The sequence below is a fragment of the Echinops telfairi genome, unplaced genomic scaffold (genome assembly GCF_000313985.2).
Source record: "Echinops telfairi isolate 266 unplaced genomic scaffold, ASM31398v2 ScPeMD7_7420;HRSCAF=8458, whole genome shotgun sequence".
Classification (NCBI taxonomy): Eukaryota; Metazoa; Chordata; class Mammalia; order Afrosoricida; family Tenrecidae; genus Echinops; species Echinops telfairi.
In genome coordinates this window covers 13,878,156-13,902,923 of record NW_022111320.1, presented here as the reverse complement: position 1 = coordinate 13,902,923, position 24,768 = coordinate 13,878,156, and the positions used below count along the sequence as shown (strand labels likewise).

The 24,768-nt window shown below is 39.8% G+C and overlaps 1 protein-coding gene across 1 annotated transcript in view; it reads left to right on the top strand.

The window, feature by feature from the left end:
• WDR49 (WD repeat domain 49) overlaps nucleotides 1-24,768 on the top strand; it is a 158,358-nt gene that overhangs the window by 28,741 nt on the left and 104,849 nt on the right. The window contains exons 3-6 of the mRNA XM_004704102.1: nucleotides 857-1,033; nucleotides 2,296-2,470; nucleotides 20,452-20,619; nucleotides 21,522-21,670. Of these exons, the coding sequence (XP_004704159.1) occupies nucleotides 857-1,033; nucleotides 2,296-2,470; nucleotides 20,452-20,619; nucleotides 21,522-21,670 (669 nt within the window). The remainder of the gene's footprint in view (nucleotides 1-856; nucleotides 1,034-2,295; nucleotides 2,471-20,451; nucleotides 20,620-21,521; nucleotides 21,671-24,768) is intronic.

Below are 24,768 nucleotides of genomic sequence, written 5' to 3'. Positions count from 1 at the left end.
GTTGTGATTGCTAATGTGCATTTCCTCAATTTTTTGCTAAGATTTTATGAATATGAACTATGTTGTTATTATGCTAAAATGTATTTTCTTCATCCCTTATCACATGAAGCAAGGTTTTCCATGATAGATGGATATCAGTATAATCTGTACATTGCATCTCATATTCTTTCCCACTTATATTAGAATGTTTTAGTTTGTCTGTTTGTTAGAGTGAGGTTATTTATGTCTAGACAATGATCATCTGATTATATGTACATTATATGTGCGTTGTTCATGTGATGTCCCTCAGGTTTATGCATATACTTTGCAAAAACACTTTCATGTTGTTAAATCATTTATTTTTATTGCTTCTAGGATTTGTCTGTGTAGGAAGGCTACTTACAGAGTTTTACTCATTTAGTTTTGCAAAAACATACTCTGTAAAGTTCCAGAGACTAGGTGTCTCTGTCTCTCCCACACGATTGGTTTTGAGCCTCCCATGGGTGGAGGAAGTGGGTGGGTATGTGGAGCGGAAGCATGTTCAAGTGATTTCAATGGGAAACGTTTGTTCTTGGCTAGAATCCAAAGTCAAAATAACGCATGTTTGTGCCACAATGTTCCACATCTGTGATATTGTTAAGAGCCCTCTGAGAAAAGAGAAAAGATTTTTGGACATGACTGTTTAATTACTTGATGCCCTATATTGTGTGGGTCACCATAACCTGCCTTTTTTTGTTCTTTTCTTTCTCCGAAGGAAGAGAAAATTCAAGCTACCTCTAAGTCTGAGTTGGTGATAAAGATTTGTACATCCACTTTGCATATTGATTCCATTAAATCCATCAGAGAAGTTTTCTAATTTTCTGCTCTGGTACTTTAGATGGCGGTGGCTTTTACCAGTAAAGAGATTTGTTTCTATGATCTGCTGTCTAAAGAAGAATTTCCTTGTCAATACAAACTCCAAGGCCTGAAAGCAACACCAATTTGCATGGATTATTGGTGTGACCCTCTCGATGCCAATGAATCAATTCTTGCTTTGGGGGACATAACTGGGAAGGTAAGTGAGAGAAGGACAAGCTTGAGCAGTATGGATTTCGTCATCAAAATAGAAATTAAATCAAAATAGAAATTGAACTACAATCTAGATTATAAGACCACACATTTGGGTCATGGAAGAAACGGATTAGATTGTAGTTTCCATCTTGCTTATAAAAACAGAATTTTCATTGTAGTTATTTTGCATAGTTTTAGTTTCCTATGTAGGAAAAAAAAATCACCCTCTTTCCACTATTCATTCAATCATTACCATTAAGTTGATTTGGACTTACAGTGACCTTATAGGACACAGTAGGACAGTGTGGGTTTCTTAACTTGTATATCTTTATAAGTTTAGAAAATCTCATCTTTCTTCCAGGGAATGGCTGGTGGATTCAGACTACTGACCTTGAGGTTTGCAGTCCAACTTGTAACCCAATACTTAGCCAGGGCTCCCTTTTTTCTCCATAGGATCCTTAATATATTAACTTATAATATTAAGAAGCTTTATAATAAAAAATTGCTCCACTGCTTCATTGTTATTTCATGGAATGGTTGGTGCTTTCAAACTTCTGACATTATGATTAGGAGCTCAATGCATTATCCATGATGCCATCAGGGATCCTAAAAAAAACAACATATCTACATTTTTCTTTCATACTTCTTCAAATTAATTGGTTCAATATTCACTCATAAGTCGTGAGATTTTCTGTACCAGTCCCCCTTGCCATGATTGTGTTCTGTATGAGGTTTTCTACTCCTGTGAAGACTTACAGGCTCAGAAACGCACAGTCGTTGTACCCTGCTCTAGAGGGTCACGATGAGTCAGCATCCGCTCGCTGGCAGTGCGTGTGATGTGGCTTGATAGCATGTAGAAAGGGGTTTGTGTATTAGAGAGGACAGCAATGAAACCTCGACACCGCAAACAGTGATTTCTGTCTTCCTCTCCAATTCTGCCCACACTTGGGAAAAATTGATTCTACTAAATGTCACTAGGATTCATTTTGACCCCAGAAGTAGTCTAATTTGAAAAATGTCCTTCCTAATAGTGAAAGCTTTCCATGCGGACATGTCTTTTATGACAAGTATATCTGAAAAGCAATTAGTGATCAACCCTTGGTAGCTTCTCCTGTCTTTTAATATAACTGCATTTTAAAAATAATATGGAAGAAATTCCTGTGAAGTCAAGATCAGTCCGTTATTCCTCTTAAACTGCAAGGAACATTCCTGCCACCATGATGCTCCTCCGTGACACGGTTTTCCTTCTCACGCCGTCTCTCACAGGTTCAAGTGCTTTCTTTCACAGCAGCCTTGCTCTCCTTATTCGAGCGGCCTGCGAGCGCCTGCGAAGGCGAAGACAGCACCGTGGCCGTTCACTGGTCAGAGCTGCTCGCCGGGCGCCACAGATGTTGCCACACGGTGGGGCACGGAGTTCACCATGGAGAATGGGTACGGCAAGGTACTGAATTTGAACAGTAGTGAGTGCGAAAGGTCACCTTTGACTTCGACATTTATATTCTTTGATAAAAGTGTTTCACACGAAGTCTAGCAACTGATGTTAATTGGTTCTCTGGAGGTTTGCGCCTGGACTTTACTATCCCCTCAACACTGGCAGGAATTTTTCCTTTCTTTTCTTTTCTCCTATAATTTATGCTCCATGCAATTAATTCTGGTGAACTGTGCCCTTAAGAAATCTCAAGAGAGGGGAGAAAATTGTCACAAAATTGATATATTATCAGTCTAACTCTGATACTAACTAATCTCCTCTCAGCATACGCAGGGCTTCTTAATAAAAACAGTTAACAAATCCCCTATAATAATCTCCTTGTTACATTTATCTTCTGCGTGAAGTATATTATTTTTATTTACTTCAAAGTATGGTATTATTTTTTTCCTATTTTAAAACTTTTTTTTTTTGCAGTAGCTGAATGTTCCTGACCTACTCTAGAGTTTTTAAGATTCTTCATGTGTTAGGATTATGTTATAAAACATTTAAGGAAAACCAGAACTTTTAGAATTTTAGTCACTAATAAAGAGGTGACTTGTCTGCTGCTGTGATGTGGAGGCCGCGTCACTGTTATTTCAAATGCCAGAAGCATCACTCGGAGTGAATAGGTTTCTACAGAGTTTCTACACTATGAGCACACTACAAGGAAGGAATGGACTACCCACTTCGGAGGAAGGAGCTGCTGAAGACTTTATGCATTGCATGGAAACCTTGTCAGATACCGAAGGTCGAGTGACGAGAAGGAGAACATTGTCAGGGACAGTGTCAGGGGATGGGGCTGTCAGGTGGGAGGCATTCGAAATGGGACTGCAGAGGAGCTTATTTCTTGAGGTTGAGGAGATCCTGTGATGTGAACAGAGCAAAGCCTGTGGGAGTAAAGACTTTGGGGTCCTCGTTTTGAAATAGGGTGTTTTTCAAAACGAGAAGAAGCACCTGCAAAAATCTAGTAACGGGAACTTAGAATGTAAGAAGTATAAATCTAGGAAAGTTGGAAATTGTTAAAAATGGAATGCATAAACATCAATATCTTAGGCCCAAGGCATTAATGAGTTGAAATGGACTGGTACTGGTCACTTAAAATTAGAAAGGCATATGGTTTTCTATTACAAGAAGGGCAGATTTAAGAGGAATGGTGTCCAATTCATTGTTAAAAAGAACACTTCAAGATCTGTCTTTAAGTACAGTGCTGTCAGTGATAGGATTATATCTATCCACATTGAAGGCACTCCAATCAATACAATTATTATTCAAATGTAGACAGCTACTACCAAAACTAGTGAGGCAGAAACTGAAGGATTTCAGCAAATTCTTCAGTCAGAAATTGATCGAGCATGCAATCACGATGTACTGATAATTACTGGTGATGGGAAGCAGAACTAATGACTTGTTTATAGCAAATACCTTCTTTCAACAACACAAACAGTGACTATACACGTGGACTGCTCCAGAGGGAACACACAGAAATAAAACTAACTACGTATGTGGCAAGAGATGATGGAGAAGCTCATTATGAGGAGATAAAACTATTTCAAGGGTTGGCTATGGAACAGACCATCAATTTCTCATATGTAATTTGGCTAAAGCTGAAGAAAATTTTTAAAAATTCCAAGACAGCCAAACTATGACTTTGAGTACATCCCACCTGGACTTTGAGACCATTTCAAGAACAGATCTGATAAGCTGTGGGAGGGCATCAAGACCATCATTCATGGAGAAAGCAAAAGTTCATTAAAAAGACAGGAAAGAAAAAAAAGATCAAAGTGGATGTCAGAAAAGACTCTTGCTCTTAATCCTAGAGTAGCTGAGGCACATGGAAGGAATGATGAAGCAAAAGTGCTGGATAGAAAATTTCAAAGGGCAGCTTAAGAAGACAAAGTTAATTATTAGAATGAAATGTGCAAAGACCTAGATTTAAAAAGTTTAAAAGGAAGAACACACTCAGCCTATCATAAACTTAAAGAATGCAAGAAAAATTCAAGGTTCGAGGTGCAACACTGAAAGATTCTATTGGAAAAATATTGAATGATGCAGAAAGCATCAAAAGAAGATGAAAGAATACACAGAGTCACTTACCAAAAGTAACTTGCTGACATTCTACCATTTTAGGAGCAAGAACCAATGTTGCTGAAGGAAGTTCAAGGGGGTTACTGTAAGCATTACCCCAAAATAAAGTTCCAGGAATTGGTGGAATACCAGTTAAAATGTTTCAACAAGTTAATGGAGCACTGGAAGCATTTTCTTAACTTGTCAGAAAATGTGGACGACGGTTTCTTGGTCATCTGACTGGAAGAGATATATATTTGAATCTATTGCAAAGAAAGGTGACCCAAAAGAAGGCTCAGATTAGAGAAAAATATTATTGATAGCACATGCAAGTAAAATTTTGCTGAAGATCATCCAACAACGGTTAGAGCAATACATTGACAGGGAGCTTCCAGAGTTCAGGCTGGATTCATAAGAGGACATGAAACAAGGTCTCATTGCCAATGTCGGATGTTGGCTGAAAGCAAAAAACACCAGCGAGATGTTTACTTGTGTTTCACTGACTATGCTAAGGCATTGGACTGTGAGAGTAATAACAAAATATGGGTAATGTTGAGAAGAATGAGAATTCCAGACCTTCATTGTGCTCATGTGGAACTTGCATATGGATCAAGACACAGTTGTGAGAACAGAACAAGGAAATACTGCGTGGTCTAAAATCTGGAAAGATGCGTCAAGATCGTATCCTCTCCCCATATTTATTCAATCTTTATACGGAGCAGACAACCAGAGAAGATGGGTTGTATAAAGAAGAATGCAGTATCAGGATTGGAAGAAGGCTTATTAAGAATCTACAAATGCCAATGACACAACTTTACTTGCTGAAAGTGAGCAGTGCTTGAGGTATTTGCTGGTGAAGATCAAGTATTATCGCCTCAGCATGGATTTTAATTCCTCAGAACTGGACCAATAGGTAACATCATGATAAATGGAGAAGAGGTTGAATTTGTCATGGATTTTGTCTTTCTTGGAACCACAATCCATGTTCATGGAAGCAGCAGTGAAGAGAAACAACACATTACATTGGATAAATCTGCTACACAAGACCATATTAGAGTGCTGAAAAGCAGGGGGATTACTTCCAGGACTACAGGGTCCCTGACCCAAGCCATGATATTTTCAATCACCTCATATGCATGTGAAGTGGACATAGAATAAGGAAGGCTGAAGAATTGGTGCATTTGAATTGTGGTGCTGGCAGGGAATGTTGAAAGTACTCTAGATTGCCAAGAGGACAAACAAATCTGTCTGGTAAGAAGTACGGTCAACGTGCTCCTTGGAGGCAAGTTATAAAGAGACTTAGTCATACATACTTTGGACATGTAATCTGGAGAGAACAGTGCTTGGCAAAGCAGAGGAGCAGTGAAAATGAGGAAGGCCCTGTATGAGATGGATTGACACAGGTCAATGGTCTCAAGCTCAGGAACCACTGTGAGGACGGAGCAGGACAGGGCAGTGTTTCATTCCGTTATGCATTGGGTCACTCTGGTTTAGAACCGACTCAAGGGCCCCGAACAGCAACAGCAACAATGAAGTAACTAGGGGCACTGGTGGATCAATGATAGAAATCTCACATTCTGTTCAGGACATAGGGAGAACCCATCCTCTTCAAGTGCAGCTACCAGTAGTAAGTAAAGGCTTGAGTGTTGCTATAATGCTGAACAGTTCCAGCGGACCTTCCAGTCTGAGACAAACTAAGAAGAAAGGCCTGGCTTTCTATTTCTGAAAACCAGCCAGTAACACTTTGAATCACAAAGGTTTGTTCTGCAATTGATCATGGGATACGATAGTGCAGGATCAGAGGATATTTCATCCTGTTATGCATAGATTCACCAGGAGTCTGGCAACTCAATGGCAGCTAACAATTGGTTAACGAGTTAACCATGAGTTAACATAATATGTGCCTGGTTTTTACAAAATATATTTGATGGTTCAATCTCCAAAGGTGTAAGATCTTCATTAACATCTTCTTTGATCTGACATTAAAGACTGTAATCATTTTCCTCACTTTGAAATTGCTTCATTAAAGTAAGCCCAAGAAGAGAATGGCCACTCCCCTGACCATTAATTATTAGGAATACTTCTAGCATACTTCAAAAAGGAACACCCAACATGGACCCAATGATTGGCTTCCATGGTCGTCTACCCGCTTTGTGCTTCGATAAATTGGGGCACATTTTTTAATGTATCTTTCAGAAAAATTGGTATCTCACATGAAGAACTATAGGTTGTATTTTCTCCTTGATATAAGATAGACCATGTCTTTGACGATTTTTATTCATCTTTTAATTCTGTTGTAGGAGGGGTAAACAAAATGGTATAGGAGCCACATCTGATGTTTTCCTATTCTAAGATGGATTGCCACAAGGCATAAGACTGATGGCCACGTCTGACCCCTTCCTACCCTGAGGCTAATTACCACAAGACATGATCTGTCACTCCACCCCCAATGCTTTTGTACCTTATTCTTACGCCAACCATCCCTCCCATGGCATTCTATTTCTGTGATTGGATTAAAACATTAATTGTTTTACAGAAATCACAGATTATGCTCATGATTATGAGGTCTATTAGAGAAGTTAACAGGTAACAATTCATAAGAGAAAAGTGTTAAGGATACAGTTTAGTAAGGACAGTTTCTTCTCTGCCGTATTTTTTGGCAAAATTCTCTTTGGCCATACCGCTTGGTATGGCCTCTGCTCTGCTTACATAATGTTACAAAGCTCTTTCAGGGTGACAAATAAATGCCCAAATGACATGTAATTCCACTATAAATCTCAACCTACAGGCATTCAGTTGCAGCTCCATGAATCAGCAAACCCAACTCCTCCAATTAAGTGCCCAGAGGTACCCACTTCACGAGCAATGCTCCTGCCTTCAGGTGTACTTGCTTTGTGGGCCCAGAAGTTCACGGCTCTCTCATGTGCTGGCTCCTGGTTCTCTTGCTGCTCCTCACATGTCAAACTGTCTCCTGGATCAAGGAGTTTCAATGCACAGGGATTTCAAGGTCCAAAGGATGTGGTACAATCCTGGCTCTTCTCTCTTACTGGTAGTAAAATCCTCCTGAGTTCCATCTGCCTGAGCATAAAGAGCTTCCAAGCTCCACAGCACCTGCTCTTACTTCTGGCCCATCTGCTGGACAAAACCTGAGGGTTTGCCTCCAGAGCTTGGCCCTCTGCCACACCTGACTGTATCTTACCTATCTATAGTCCAGTATTAAAGAGCCTTTTCAGGTTTTGTTTTTTTTTTTTAATTAGAGGGAAACAATAAATAAAAGAAGTGCTTTCCTTTAAAAATATCCTTAACTTCTAGGACCATGAACATATATGTGGTCTGATGTTGTCTGAATAGTTGGTAAGTGACACATCCCTGTACAATCTTCATATACAGGAAAGGAATAAAAAGTGTTTATTCTTCCATACTAATAAGATTTTGCACAAAGTTTCTTGAATATCAACCCTATTGTCTGCCATAAGAAAACAAAATACTACAAGTGAGTGGTTTTAAAGAACAGAATTGTATCGTGTTACAGTTTGGGAGACTTGAAATTAGAGCCTTGGCTTTATGAGAGGGTATTTCATTGTTGCTACTAGGCTAGCATTTTTGGCATTCTTTGGATTGTAGAACAATCCTACCTGGGTGGTGTATTTGTGTCTATTTCCCCCTTTTATAAGACACAACTCAAAAGCGATTAGATTTAGGATCCACCTTGCTCAAGTATGTTCCATGAACAGAACAAAAGAAAATCCCTATTTCCAAATGGGATAACATTTTCAGGGACCTAGACACTAGGATGTTGATGTATCATTTTTTGCCTTCTCAATTCAACTCACCATACTATCTCCAGTCTGTAGCTATGAAAATGGATATGAGAAATGTAATGTAATCTGTTGATGAACATGTTACTCTAAAGGGGCAGAATGGAAGTTTCTCTTTAGATCAACATGAATTTATTGCTCATTATGTTTGCACCATATCATTCTGATTTGTGGAATCTTCATCTGTTTGTTGGTTTTAAATAAATAAATAAATAATTAAATTGGTTTTAAATAAATCAATCAATGATTTATTGAGCTTCTGTTTTAGACATTTTGAGGCTGTAATTAAAAGATGAGTTATGGGTTACACCCTCAAGAAACTTAATATCTGAATAAGAAATAATAACTAACCTAAGTACAGTAATGGAAAATTTTAAATGGGGCTAAGAATTAACTACCATAGGACATAATTTTTAATCCTAATGGGGGAAGTGGAGGGGGACAAACCATGAAGAATTGATTGGTGATAGAATTCAAAGGAACCCCTAATAAAATGATTTTTTTTTAAATTTGAAGAAAAAAATCTTAAAAAATCAAAACCTACTTTCATTGAGTTGATTATGATTTATCCCACCCCTTAAGGACAAGGTGGAACTGTTCCCTAAGCTTTCCAAGGCTGTAAATCTTTAAGGGACTAGAAAGCCTCATCTTTCTCCTTTGGAGCAGCTGGTGAGTTCGAAGCACTAGACTCATGGTTAGCAGTCCAACACATAACCATTGCAAGGCCAGGGCTTCTTAAAGGATGGGTGGGGGAGTGAAAAAGAAACTGCACGTAGAATGTTAGTAAAGGTGGCCCCAAACATGAGGACAATTGTGAGGAGGGTGCAGGACCAGGCGGTGTTTGTCTGTTGTCCACACGGTCACCATGACTTGGAGCCCCTAACAACACTAGCAGACAAGTAGCCATCATCATGAAGGAGGGAGAGGTGGGCACGGCGATGAAAGGCTCAGTGATGAGGATATAAAAGTGGAACTGTTGAGTGGGAGCATATGTTGCAGGCTCTTGTCAAACAGGGAGTCGTTTTGAAGAAATGTGGACAGATCTGTGGTAGACAGCAGCTAGGGATGGTTTATTTGGTAGCTCTGTGCAGAACGTGTTGGAAGAGGAAGAAATTGCAACCAAACAGGTAAATTAAAAGGTTTTTGACATGTGGGAAAAAAAGAAATTATAAATAAAGAGCAGAAATAAAAAACTGTCAGAAACAAGAATCCTATGTACTTGAGGTCTGAAAAATGAGGAATGAGTGAACCAATTTAGAATGTAAAATTTCACAGAGCACCCCCCACCCCTGCACCCCGCCCGGGTCCACTACTCTTCTCTTTCTGCTTCTACAACAAATACTACCTCTGAGAAGATCTTTATTCTGAGAGATTTCAGCGCCTGCAACCAAGAAGAGTTCTTCTTTCCAGCATTGTGCCTGCACTGTCTTCATGTCTTGCTACCTCAGCTCATAAGAATCTATTCGTATTGCCTCTTCATTTATTCTCTTCTTCATGGGCTCAGTGTTCACAATTTTTATTTCTTAGTGTCAATTCTTTGTAGATAGTATTGCAAATGTTTGTTTAGGTTTCTAGGTGTATATATAATTCATAGCTTATTATACTTTCATTGATGTAAACAGAAACCCAGCATACTACATTTACCAGTGAGTATCCACTATATGGATAACTCAGCCTCTTTGCTCTATTGAGATCTTTTATGTGTTTTAGAGATTCTCTAACTATTTTTGTCATATGAACTTCTATGTGCCATTCACTCAGCAAATGTTTGCAAGAATCCTGTGTAGCAAACATGTAAGTAAACACTTGTGTTGTTTGATCGTTAGGTTGCCTAGGTAAATCTTAAGAAATATAACTTCTAATATACAGATCAGGAGTTTTTAAAACAATTATTTCAATCTTTATTCTTGATCAGATTCACTCTGAAAACCCAGATACTAATCAGTAACATAAAGTGTGTCTATTTCCCAAGAACACTGTATATTCAAACCCAGGCCAAACTCATTGCCATTGGGTAGACGTCAACACGCAGTGACCCCAGGGGACAACAGAGAACGGGGTAAATCTGCATGGCAGTAGAAAGCCTCTTTCATCTTTCACTCAAGGAGTGCTGGTGCATTCAAACTGCTAACCTTGGACGTTAGGAACTCAATATTACTGTTTAGAACAATGAGAAATTGATTTACCAAAGAATGCTGGGGTGCAGACGTATTCTGCGGAGCTAGATTCAGGGAGTAAAAAAGCTGATCAGGTATCTACTTTGGTGCTAAGAAGCTGAACTATGTTTGAACATTCAGAAATGCCACACAGCGAGCAACCTGAAGACTGAGATACTGTACCTGAATTTATATGAAAGAGTACAATGTTTTCCTTTTCATGAAAAATTATTTAAATGAATAACCCCCACGAATTTTCTCTATGGTATTTCATGTTGTGATGATGGAAAAAAGCCAGTTTTCAATTTGGTTTTGAAGGTCGTAGGTAGCTGGTTGAATGTGTTGAAAATTATTTCAAAAGCAAAGAGAGGTAACCAAAGACAGTTTACTAAATACTTGTAGAATTACTGAGTGTTTGTGTTTAAAAGAAAAGATGATTAAGGTAAGAAATACATGATTACAAATAATGTCAAATTAAATGAAAAGGAAATGCAATAGAATATATTACTCAAAAAAGAATTTTGAAAGGTAATGGAAATATGATTTTCTGTCTTCCAAGTTGTATGATGCTCAAGTACTTCAGCAAGGAGGTCCTCCTGCAGTCCTGGCTAACGAAGAGGTTTCCTCTCCCAGAACTAGCAATAGAGATGGGAAGCCTAAATGCAACATTTTTGTTTTTGAAGCTCTGTCATTACAAAAGAGAGAGAAAGTAAGAAGGCTGAGATGGGGAGTGAGGGGAAGAGGAGGCAGGCTGTAACAGCAGGCAGAGGGTGCTGGTCACTATTTCCCTGGTCTGCAAGACTGACAGGAGCAAGGGATTCATGGCCGCTTTAATTCATTCCTCATATTACCTCAGCAACATGGATTGATCGTCTTAGAACTCCTCAAGAAATAGTTGTGCTGATTTTCTTCTCGGTGTGAGGAGAGAATTTACAATTTTCTTCTCGGTGGGAGGAGGAAAGAAAGACGTGAGCAAGTATGGTAAAAGCTATGGGTAAAAGATCTGTAAAACTGGAATGTCCCAGGGAAAACTCAGTTTCAGACACATGACTGTTAGCTTACTGCTTTCAGATAAGATTCAGCCTTCTTCTTTAAAACTTTCAAGGAGAAAATGTTTTCATTTCGTCTGAGTGGCTCTGTGTCATATTTTAATGGAAAAATAATTACATTCCCAAATCCTTATAAAGTCTGTGTACAGCTTTTGGACAATAATGGATAGAGACCAATCTGAATGTCTTGAATCTCAGAGAGTGTTCTCTTTGGGGTCCCAAATAAGTGTCTCTCATACAGACTTTGACATTGGGAACCACACATGTGGAGCACAGCACTGACAAAGTGAGCAGTAATTTGCCAACAACAATATAAAAAGAAAACAGTGTTGTTTTATCAATTATGGTGCAAGGCATTTCATTTTGGAATCCTGGTTTGGCAGAGGCACCCACTAGTTTTAACTAATAGCACATTAGTTTATTGCTATGTTCATGAACGGAGCAGTATGCTAATAAGTGGAGACGTTTCAGAGAATTTAAATTACGGACACCAGGTTTTGTCTTCGTGGGGAGACTTCAGAATTGATTGAGACTAAGTCGAGAAGAGTAGGTCCGTGGATGGAGCAACCATTCGGGTCGTGGTTTATACAAATCCAGCACCGCCACGCGGAAAGCCCGGATGATCTGCTGCCATAGAGACTAGACTGGAGAAAGTCATATGGATCGGATCTTCCTGTAATGCACATGGTTGCCATGAGTCAGAGTCAACGCCATAACAACTCTGTATTTGTACTGAGTTCAGAAAATGCAATAGGTTTTGTGTCGTGCTGGTGTGTGGCTCCACTTCCCTGCACCTGTATCACCCGTCGACAAAGCGATGCTGTTTCACTGGGCAAGCTCGCCCATGCCTGTCCCCTCCTCCACCACATTTAAAGCAGTTGTTTCAGCTGTGAGCCCGTTACCCAGGTCTGAAGAAGGAAGACTGGAGCTTACTCAATAACCTGGTAAAAAGGTGAAGGTTCATTTGTACAATGACCATGAGCGGAATAGGTGATTTGGAAAATCATAAGAATAATTGCATTTTCACTTTTAAATCTGCTTAGCAGCACTGATTAGAAGCATTTTGTTTTTTAAAGATGGAATAGATACAATTAGTCTTCCTTAACTTTCATCTTTCCTCTTTGAAATAGTCATTGCTCAGAGCCCTAGCGTCTCAGAGAATGTGTTTCCAACTTCAAGGGACAATAAATTATCTCAAGCCAAAGAACATCAAAGAGATTTCAATGTAGGGTGTTTTTCTCAATCACATGGCTCATAATGAAAAGGGCTAAATAATGATCGCAAGAACTTCTATTCAGATATGGCCTAGTTTTCTACCTTCTACTGTGGGCTGGTGAATGACATACACTGGCTATATTCTTACTCTAAGTGCACTTCACAGCATTATTTACTTACATTTTAGCTAACACTTCAATTTTCATTTTCAAATTACTTCTGCCACATTAACTAATTGCTGTTACACTGAGTCATTTTGACAGCATACAGAAGAATTAGGATCGATTGTAGGTCCCCTTTTAAAAATGTCTTTTTTCATGAGTATGTGGCAAGAGAGTAAAAGCGTTGCAAGTTAGGATCCTACTGGTCATGTGTGATCAAATTTCTCCTTTCAAAATATTACCCCAAATTAATTTAGAAAATATTTTCCTAGTCCTACCCTCAAACCTCCTGACTGTATTTAAATTACATCATTTAATTTACCATTGTATGTCATTCCTATCTTGATTTTAAAAAAATCTCATTATAACCCATCACTTCCTTTACTCTGTTCAAGAAGTAGAACGTGTTTTTTCTTTATCAGATAATTTCATTTTAGGGAAATGGCTCTCCTCTTCCCTTTGACTCCAGCACTCTCAGGAACTGTGTCAGATGACAATTCAATCTGAAACAAGTTATAGCTTGGGTTAAAAATGAAGTGTGAATTATTGAACCTCCAGATTGTAACATTGCAGGCCCATAAATGTCACTCGGTAAGTTGCAGATTCAAATTGTAAAGCAATACTCTGAATTCCAGAGAAGATTATACTTTTTTCAGGGCCTCAAAACTAAAGTTGATATTTGGATGTAATGTGGGAACACATGATAAACTAATTTCCCGGGCAGAAAGACTTGATTTTGTACGTACTGTAATTATATTATGGGATCTCTATGGCTTTGAAGATATAATTACAGGGTAGTATTGTGTACTTTAGCTCTTTTAATATTGCTTCACTGAGTCAAGTTATAATAACCCTTCGCAGTTTCTGCAAACAAAGGGAATCATTTTCAGTGGGGTGCTTCCTGCATGAGAACACTTGTCATTAGACTTCAGTACTTTTACTAATGTAGCAGCCGTAGTGCAAGAGACGGGCAGCATCTCTCTGCACCTGAAATTAGTTGTTCCTTAATAAGGCTGCATAATTAAGGAGCCTTGCTGGTGTTTCGCATTAAGAGTTAGGCTGTTAACTGAAAAGTGGGCAGTTCAAACTGCACCATTGCTCCACTGGAGAAAGACAAGGCTGCTGTTATAAAAAATATACAGTCTCAGAAGGCCTATCTACGGTTGCTATGAGTTGGAATTGACTTGATGGTAGTGAGTTTTGGAGATGAGAGGCTGGGACTTCAGTGGTTCAGTAGTAGAATTCTTGTTTTTCATGAGATAGACCTAAGTTGGATTCTCAGCCAAGACACCTCATGGAGATCCACCATCCATCTCTCAGTGGAGCTTCGAATGGTACTATGATGCTGAACATGATTCAATGGAGCTTCCAGACTAGGACAGACTAGGAGGAAAGGCCTGGCCATCTACTTCCAAATTCCAGCCAATGCTTTGTTTCTTTGTGCATGAGGTTGTCACGAGTTATGGACCCACTTGATAGCAGTCAACAAAATATAAAGCTCAAAGGACTCACCTTTATAGACACAGATTACTTCTGGGGACACTTTTTTTTTCATTATTAAGAAGGAAATGAGGTACATGAGGGAAAAAGATAGAGAGGGCTTGAATACTTCTCCCTGAGGATAAGGGGCAATGGAAATGTGAGAGATTCTGAAAGGGAAGACTAAAGCGGAATTAGAAGCTTGCTCTGAGATTGTGAGTACAGAGACAGAAATGTGATTGGCAATTGAAAGAACCCTAAATCTAAGCTTGGCAAATCTGAGCCCGGTACACCCACTGCCATGTACCTGAGTGGGAAAACGGGATATATTATACAAAAAACAGAGCTCACAGACAAACAGGGTCAGCTTAGTCTCAGTTGTACTTCTAATAAACGGCATGCCCTTGAGCAAGTTTGCTTTCTGGTTTTATTTCTTTTCATCAGTAAACTTATGATAATCTATGCACTGAATATTGTATTATATTGTATTGTATGGTGAAAGTACCCAGGAACATAGCTGGTGCATGAAGTAATTGTAATTGAGGAAAAAGTACCCACCCTCCAGGCTCAGTCAAGAGGTAGACAACTGTGGTATTTAGGAGTACTTCTTGGTTACAAAAAGCACATCACTTGTGCCTCATGCTTTGCATTTCTACTTTGATCCCCATTTTGAATGACTCCCCTTGCATCGTAGATTGTCCTTTATATCCATTGGAAATTGTGGGCTAGCATTTTGAGCATAAAATCCCCATAGAATTCGTTTATTAGAACCTTGAAGTTAAAAAGAGAAGTCCATAGTGACCCTTGATTAACACAAAAGATGTACATTACCTAGCAAGAGTCACTTTAAGAATCATGTGAGAAAGCAGGTGGAGATAAAGGATGTAAAAGATTCCCAGCCAACAACAACCTTAGGGCCTGAGATTCAGCACCCGGGTTTCTATCCAGCACAGATCGATAGGCTTCTTAAGTGCCCACCTGGAGGTTCCTAAACCCCTCATGTTTTATACACATGTACATCGTTTTGATGGAGGGGCTTTCCAAAGAAATGTTTGACCTTGCAAATTTTATGAGCTACTGATTAATTCTATGGAGTATAAAATGCTGTCAACACTATAAAAAGTATATTTTGGCGCTTTGCGTCTTGAAGTGTGGTCCTAGAAGAGCGTCAATACCATCCCCTGGGGGGTTAGAAAGCTGGAATGCTATGTCCCTCCATAGGCCTACTGCATCATAATCTGCATTTTTAACAAGACTTAACAGGTGATATTTGTTTGCATGAACTTTTGAGAGGTTTTTTCTAGAAGTCAAGGGCTTAGGCCTTATATTCTGAATTTGTCTCTGTCAAGCATTAGTGTCTGAGCATGAATAACTTATGTAATGATTATGTGCCTTTGTTTTCTCATATTTAAAATGGAGATAATTAGAATGCAAACATCAAGGGGTTATAATGTGGAATAATGAGTAATTACATGTAAAGTGCTCAGAAAAATGCCTTTCCTGCAGTAAGCTCTCAATTCCCATTAGTTGACCTTGTAATAATCACTGCTAAACCTTGGAATAAGAGGGAGGGAAAGGAAATGGGGAGATATAAACATATTGGATTCTGTCCAAGAAATAGGACAAAAACCACCAGTGTTTGTTTGAAGTACACAGATGTTCCTGTAAAAGGTAAGAATGAGTTTGAATTAGGGCTTTAAACCAGTTCAGGTAGTTAGTTTATTGTGCCAACCTGGCCGATAAACACATGTGGGGTTAATTGAAAGGGGGAGGGATAAATGGCTCAGGGAGTTCTTGGGTCTCTTGCTTTCTGATGGTCTGACCAGGCTGCAGCTGCCTTAGCCAGTTCCCTGCTTCAGCTGGCAAGGCTCACTTCCTGCAAGACATCCCTGAGGAGTAGCCACATGGACCTACCCTGATGCAGCCCTGGGTGCTAGAGCAGCCATGTGGAGACCCCTACCAGTGCTGAGATGCTTACACATTCACTGAATTGGCTTTCTTCCTGCAGTCGGCATCATTGCATCTGTTTCATGAGATGGAGGAGGACTTTGTGGATTGGTGTTGGACATATGGGTTGATGGGTTAATGTTGGACTTGTGGGCTTGGGCAGCACTGAGTTGGGATGTTTTCTTGATGCGCACTTAACCTTTATATCAAACTCTGCCTTATACATGAGTTTCTGTGGATTTGTTTCTCTAAAGTACCCAGACTAACACACCAGTTCTGTTATGGCCAGAGGAACACAATTAGGACAGACTCAAAAATTCAGAATGTGGGTGTACATGAACAATAATTGGGATGGAAAAAGTATTTATTGGCTGAAACTCTGGACTAGGAATCATAGAAGAAGCTTGGTGAGCCCATTCAGGCACCTGTTACAAGAGATTTGATTATTACTGGGACTGTGGAGAGCACACACATTCAAAACGGCATAGTTGACTGGCCTCTTAGAGCTGGCCCCAGTTGTTCCCAATTCTGCAGATAAAGAGACCTGGTTGCCATACCACATGCATACTACTCCAATTTTCTAGGATGAAGTTTAAGTTATAACAGGGCACAGATCCATGATTTTTCTTATTCTCTTTTCAAAGGCTATTTGTATGAAAACATCTTTGAGAAAATAATCTGGAATAAAGAACAGTCAGTGCTTAGCTCCCCAAGTATAGAAATGCTAGACTTTCATTGAAAATGGTCTTCCAGAGTGCTATACTTGATTGTATATGAGGCAGTTAAAAACTATGTTTGAGAGCTATTCTATTAAAATAACTTTTTCTTGAGCTACACAAAACAGCAACATCCCTCTGTGTGTGAGACATGAGGTCAAATAAATCTTTAGGCTGTGTACAAACCATTGGGCTGAGAAACAATGTAAAAGAGACATTTCATCTAACTCTAGAGGCAGGGTGTTTTGGAGTTGTGTGTCAGGCCAGGTGGTCTAGAGAAACAAATCCAGTGACACCCAACTATGTTGAAGAAAGAACTTTATATCAAGGAGCAACTTTCCATTAAGAAGGTACCCCAGCCTGGTCCAACTCAAGTCCATGAGTGTAATGCTCATCTGTAAGTTCCTCTCCTGATGCATGTGGCCATGTGCCGGTGATGCAGAACAGAAATCTGGGATGAAGGAAGGTGGGTGTGGTCATGTCGATCCAATGTTGGTGAAAACATGGCAGAGAGCCGACTGCTCTCAGAGTCCCAGTAAGCAGGAAGGCATTTGGGCAAAGACAGAGATCATCTCTGCTTGCTTCGCTCTTATACAAAAGGAAGGACGTGTCATCAGGCTGTGATTTGATTGAAGGTTTTAACTACCTACCAGGAGTGTCTAATTGACATAATCCCCAACCACCAAAAACTGGTTAACAAAACAAAACAAAACCCCTATGGTGATTTATGTACTTGTTGGAACCTGTGAATCTGAAAGGAATGGAAATGTCCCTCAGGCAAATGGCAACAGGACCCTTACCCTTGCTTGGAAGGAGACTCCCAAACACCTAGCTCCGGGCCCTGGCGAATGTAGGAGCAGCCATTTTCACCTGAGCTTCTAGCTGCTTTTGTGACTCTTGGGGAGCTGAGTTCTGGCCCTTCTGCTGTCAAACCTTGTAGAGCAATTAGCATTTTAATGAACTGTGGTTTGGGCCATGGGCTGAACTTTTGGGGGAGGACAATGGCTAGCCGGAAAGCTCTTGTTTGCCTGCACCTGGCCCAAGAGGAAGAACCAGGAATTTGACTAATTATTCACTTACATATCCAAAGCCACATATGACTATTGTGATTAACAATGTTTCTTGCCCCATATTCCAATTATAAAACTAAACAAACAAACAAAAACTTAAGCCATCTCTAGAGTGGGAGCAAAGTCTGAGTTCAAGATCTGCTGTAACTTCTCACTGTAGGGCATTTTGGAAGGAAGTGGGGAAGGATGAGTGAAGAGTTTTCTTTCTTTCTTTCCCCATCATTTTATTGAGGGCTCTTACAGCTCCTATAACATTCCATAAGTCAATTGCATCAAGAATATTTGTACATATGTTACATCAGTATTTCCAAGACATTTTCTGCTTGAGAACCTTGATATAAGCTCCGCTTTTCCCCCCTCCCTCCCCCATCCTCCCACTCTCCTGTATCCTTGATCAATTATATATTGTTATTGTTATTTCATATCACTGTCCTTTGTCTCCCTGCACTCACATATTCATTATTTGTCCCCTTAGTGGAGGGTGGGGGGGTAGGGGGTGCTTTCTATCCAATCTTGTGATGGTTTCCCTTTTCTCACCTTTCCCTCTCCCTGGCCATCCCCTTACCCTCATGATACATACCACTACGCCCATTACTCTTCCTGAGGGGTTTATCTTTCCTGAATTCTCTGTGTCAAGAGCTCCTATCTGTACCAATGTGTATTCTCTGGTCTAGCCAGATTTGTAAGTTAGAACTGGGTCATGGTAGTGGGGAAGAGGAAATATTCAGGAACTAGAGGACTGATATATGATTCCTCTGTGCCAAACTATGCCTTGGTTGAATCATCCCTTCCTTATGTCACTTCTGTGTGTGTGTGTGGGTGGGGGGTGTCCAATTATCTACAGATGGGCTTTGGGTCTCCACTCCAAACCCCCTGTTTCACATCGATATAGTTGTTTGTTTTGGATCTTTTGATACCTGTTGCCTGATCTCGTCGACACCTCATGATCACACAGGCTAGGTGTGCATCTTCCCTGTGGCCTTATTGGCTTCCTTGTTAGATGGCCACTTGTTTGACATCAAGTCTTTAAGACCCCAGATGCCAAATCTTTTGATAGCCTGGCACCATCTGCTCTCTTCATCACATTAGCTTATGTACCCATTTTTGTCTTTAGAGATCGTGTATGGAAGGTGAGTATCAAAGAGTGCCAGGGTATCAGAACCAAGTGTTCTTATGTTAAGGGAGACCTTGAATAGAGGCCCAAAGTCTGTCAGCTATCTTAATACTTACATAAATATATGTACATTGACCTCTTTCCCTTTCATTATAAATTAATATACTGACATATATACATGCCTATAGCTATACCTCTATAAATAGCTTCTGCCTCCTATTTCTTTCACCTTCTGCCTATCCCACTATAATGCTTACCTTCCATTCGACTCTCAGTATTTCCTCTCAGATACATTGCTCTTGATTAAGCCCCAACCGGCATTATACATCATCCCCACCATCAATTTTAGATCTCTTGTTGTTCCTTTATCTCTGAGTTTGTTGCCTCCCCACTTCTCCTCTCTTCCCCCTCCTCTACCATGTCGCCCTGGAACTACTGGTCTATAGTTTCCTCCTCAGAAATGTTCATCCTGCCTAGCTTATGTAGATAGACGTAAGGCAAAAGAAAAAGAAACAAAAACACAGCCTAATAAAACAAACAAAACACAGCAGAACAGGAGTAAAAACCGATAGTTCCAGGTCTGTCTGCTGACCCTTATGTGTGTTTTCCAATCAAATCTGATGAGGTGCTAAGCCCTGTCCTCCAAGTCAGAAGTCTATTATCAGGATTCCTTGGGGATTTGGTCGCTTGGCTACCCTTGCTGCCCAGTTGTACTCACTTTGGGTTTCACCCCTCGTGCATGGGGTGGACCAGGTACACATTCCACACAAGTTGTCCAGTGCTGTCCCCACAACACTATGGGTCAGTGAGGGAACGTCATGTCTACTGGTGGGGCAGGTCCTATGGTCCTCTCTATGCACTGGCTGCTCTGAGCAGAGGTGTGCTCTCTCTCTCTCCCTCTCCCTCTCCCTTTCTCTTCTCCCCCCCCACCCCATCGCTTCCCTCCCTTTTAGTTTGCTTAGTGTGGTGGTCTGGACAGAACTGGCTCTCTCCCCAGGATACATCTTCTGTGTTATCCTCTGTATAGTGAAGAGTTTTCTAAGTGTTGAGTGGCATCATCATCATTTGAGTTTGATTTTTAAGTTCTATGAAAACAGTTCTAGGTTGTTAATATCTTGTTAGAAATCAACTAACATTTGTTTTCCTCTTTTTAATTTTTTATCAGTTGCTTACAGTGCATCTTTAGATGCTATCATTTCCAGTACAACCAGCAATACAAATTCCGTGGTGCTGGCTTGGAGAGAGAAATCAAAAAAGCATCTTAAAGTGACATCCTTCAACATTGCCCAGGGCATTCATGCTTTTGATTACCACTCTCGGCTCAATTTAATTGGTATGTAAAATAAATCATGATAACTACGAGGGCCTCATAAATAGTCTGGAATGCATATTTGCATGCATGAAACATGTCTACCTTGTTGCTTTATTACCAGAGAGAGCAACTTGCACTGCTCACATTTTATTGCCTAAGAATGTCTATAATGATGCATTATGATGTTTGGTGGATATGAACTATACTGGGGTAAAAATATGAGAAAGTGCCCCAATGCTTTAATGAGTCTTTTTATTGAGATTGGTGGGGGTACAAAATGATACAGAAATGGAAGACAGTTTGCACTGCATCTGCCATCCTGCCCTCTTCCTAACACCACCAGATGCTCAACCCAAACGAATACATCATTTTTATTGCTAACCCCCTCCCCATGCACACACTCACTCACATGCATAAACAATAATGAAATGCAAAATATAGTATGTTTTCAATCACCATTCAGGTTGTACCCTCTAATGCTTTGGGGTGGGCTGGGGGCCGGGGGAGGGGGGGGGCGGCGAATAGGTTACTCCACTTTTGTTAAAGGAGAGTGCTTTGGATATAAAAAGCAAAGTTATATTGTGCTCATACTAGAACCATATTTTAATTGATAACCTGAAGGTTTGTTACCATTAACTGTTTAAATAAATAAATTTGAGAACTGATAAATTGGTACATATGATATTAACAACCTTATGACAAATTGCAGTACAGATGTATCATTGAACATATTGTAGTGTGGCTATTAGGAGCCCTAGTGCTATACTGGTTACATGTTGGGCACTGACAGAAGGAAAGGATGCGTTCATGTTACCCAGAAAACATTGATTGATCGTCAGAGAGATGGTAAAACAATTTTTAAAATAAAATGTAGTTGGTTATCTTTGTTATTAAAATGACTTTTTCTTTCTCATTCTGATTAGCAACTGCTGGCATTGACAATAAGGTTTGTCTTTGGAATCCCTATGTTGTCTCAAAGCCAGTGGGTGTCCTGTGGGGTCATTCTGCCAGTGTGATAGCTGTCCAATTCTTCGCTGAAAGAAAACAACTCTTCAGTTTCTCTAAAGATAAAGTAAGTGACATTGTGACTTTCATTTACTTAGTTTTGCTTCCCCAGTTCCTGCTCAGATTTGTACTGGGTCCTGAATTTCTCTGAGAGGTTGTATATATCTTTAAAATGTAGTGGGGAACTAACATATCTCTGGAAATATATATTTGGGAGCGGCATTAGTCAATTAATATTAACAATAGCCACTTGTAAATGGGCAAAGTATACATATATCACTGGCACCATGTTTTCAAAACCTATATTCTTGAATCTAATAGTTATTATTGTGCTCTCTGAATAGTGGAACATCCATCTGTAAAGTCAGCAGTTCAAACCCACCAGTGGCTCAGCTGGAAAAAGATGAAGCTGCCTGTTCCCATAAAGCTTTTAGAAAATTTAGAAACCCAAAGAGATAGTTCTCCCATGTCTGGTAAGCGGCACTCTGAGTTGGCAGTGAGTTTGGTTTTGGCTTCTTGCATATGCCCACCTTGTTAGTGCCTAGGACTTTCACTAGAAACAAGCAGAGATGGGAATTAGGGAAAGGTCTGATAAGAGATTGATATCCACAGCCAGTTAGCTACAATTGCTTTGAGCTTGAAGAAATGGCTTGCTGTCAGCTGGAAATGGGTGGGATCCCCAAGAATATGATGCTTCGCCACCTTTCAATTTTGGAACCGAATTAACATGTGTTGTTTTATATTGTAATTGTTGCTTTATATTTTCATCTTTCATTATTGGTATTATTATAGTACTTGTAGTGTTTGTTCATTGATTATTTGTTGACAGTTCAGAGTGAATACATGCTATTTCAGTATTTTAGTATGGCATAGCTGGTCCAGGGAAAGATGTTTCATAAGTGTATAAAGTATAACCGTTGCTTGCTGTTTAGAGGAATGGTTGAAGCACTTGCTGATGAAAATCAAGGACAACAGTTTTCAGTTTGTATTTCAACTCAATGTAAAGAAGCTCCCTCGAAACCACATCAATAAATAACATCATAATAACAGAAAAAGATTGAAGTGGTCAAGGATTTCATCTTTGGTTTCACAATCAATGTTCATGGAAGCAGCAATTAAGAAATCAGATGTCTCTTTGCATTGGGCAGTAAGACCCACTACCTTTTTAAAATATTGAAGAGTGAAGACGAAGGTGTGCCTGACCCAAGCCATGCTATTTCAATCACTTCATATGCGTGTGAAATTTCAACGTTGACTAAGAAACCCCAAAGAAGAACCCATGCTCTAGAATCAAGGTGCTGGAGAACAAACCTGAAGGTACCACGGATTGTCAGAAGAACAAGCTCAGCTCTCTTGGAAGAAGTAAGCCAGACTTACTTGCTTCTTTGAAAAAAGGATGGTGGGTCTTCTTCTCAGACTGTGGGCATGTTATCAGGAGAGGCCAGCCCCTGGAAAAGCACACTATGCTTGTCAAGCTGAGGTAAGTGGGAACAGAGAAGATCCTGCAGGAGATGGAACGGTGGACTCAGACACAATGACACTTGTGCGGCTGGCATAGGACCAGGCAGGAATTCATTCTGCTGTGCACAGGTCACTATGAGTCCGACCTAGTTTGATGGCATCAAACACCAGCAACACCATGAAATACTAAAGAAACTCATAACGAAATCTCTTATGATAGCATTTGGTCCACATTTTGATATCCTTTCCAATAGCCTCCTGACTCATATATTAGAGTTATACATCATATCCTTTACTATGTTTTGAGTACTTGAAAGTGGCTTATTTGATGAATTCAATTTTGAGTCTCCTGGCACTTAGCACATATTAATGGACATTATACACATAGTGAATATAATATATGGAACACTGTACATCTTAACTAAATGATAGGAGCCATGAGATTAATGACTATGCCTCTCTTGGTGACGTCATACCCATAAGTCAAACCAAACCAATTGCCATCAAGTTGTTTCCTCTTCGGGGCGGCCACAGGGGTCACAGAGCAGAACTTCATCATGAGGTTTCCTGGCCCGTATCTCTACCGGAACTCCTCTCCAGGCTTTTCATCTGCGATGACTCTGGACAGGTTCAAACTGTGTGGGTCATCGAACTGCCACGCCCACACTAGGTCCTTTAACTATCCTCATTAAATATAAATATGAAACATTTATATTCACAAAGAGAGTGCCCTGATGGGTTTTATAACTTCAAAAGCACATACAAAAATGTCATTGGAGTCAGAATTGATTGAATATAACCTCTTCCAAAATACAGTCTTATCATTTTATCAGTTTTGCTTGTCATGGTGTCCTTCGCGTTAGTCGAAATCCATTTCACTATGATGAATGCATACTAGTCTCAGTCTTCCACAGTAAACGCCAGGGCTTTATTGGACCAGGTTAAGTCTTTGCTTTACTGCCATACGATTCTTTTGGATATTATGTAGGGAAGGGGCTAAGTTAAGGAACAGGAAAGAGAAAAGAAAACATCAGGTTTTCAAAGAGTCTTTCATTGAACCACAATTCAATGCGTTGTTACATTAGAAGAGTCACATACCAAAGCAATTTTGACCTCAATCAAACTGATGATTAAACAATAAATAAGCTTATCTAATTGGAATCATACTAAATAATCCAATGGAAGTTTGCTTTGGACTCCTATGCAATTTCTCATAAGATGGTAGGGTCTGGAGAAGGCAAGGCACTACTGGGAACCAATTGCTTGATTATTTGGAGGAAGAACCAACTAAAGAGAATGAAGAGATGTTCAAAGCCTAAGGGAAACCTCACTGCTGGGGGCTAACATTCCACCCCATGAGTTTGAATTGCTGTTTCTACTGTTTCTCCTGGGTAGCCAGTCTTGATTTGACTGCCACAGATCCGATTAGTGCTTCTAATGTGATTTGTTTGAGAGTCTGAGTTTCCCAGCACCTGGGTTCTGTGGGGTAGACCCAAGCCTGATAAGGAAAACATAACATTCAGACATTTGTGCTGGTGACAATTTTCTGTTTTTCTTCCTTTTCCTATTTTCCAGACCTCTTCAAATTAACTTCATTTTGCTCAGCAAGAAACAAACGAGTTCCATTTTGTTTATATTACAGAATTAGATGGATTAATGAAAAGCCCTAAAAAATTGCAAATACGGAGAAGCATACAGATCAAA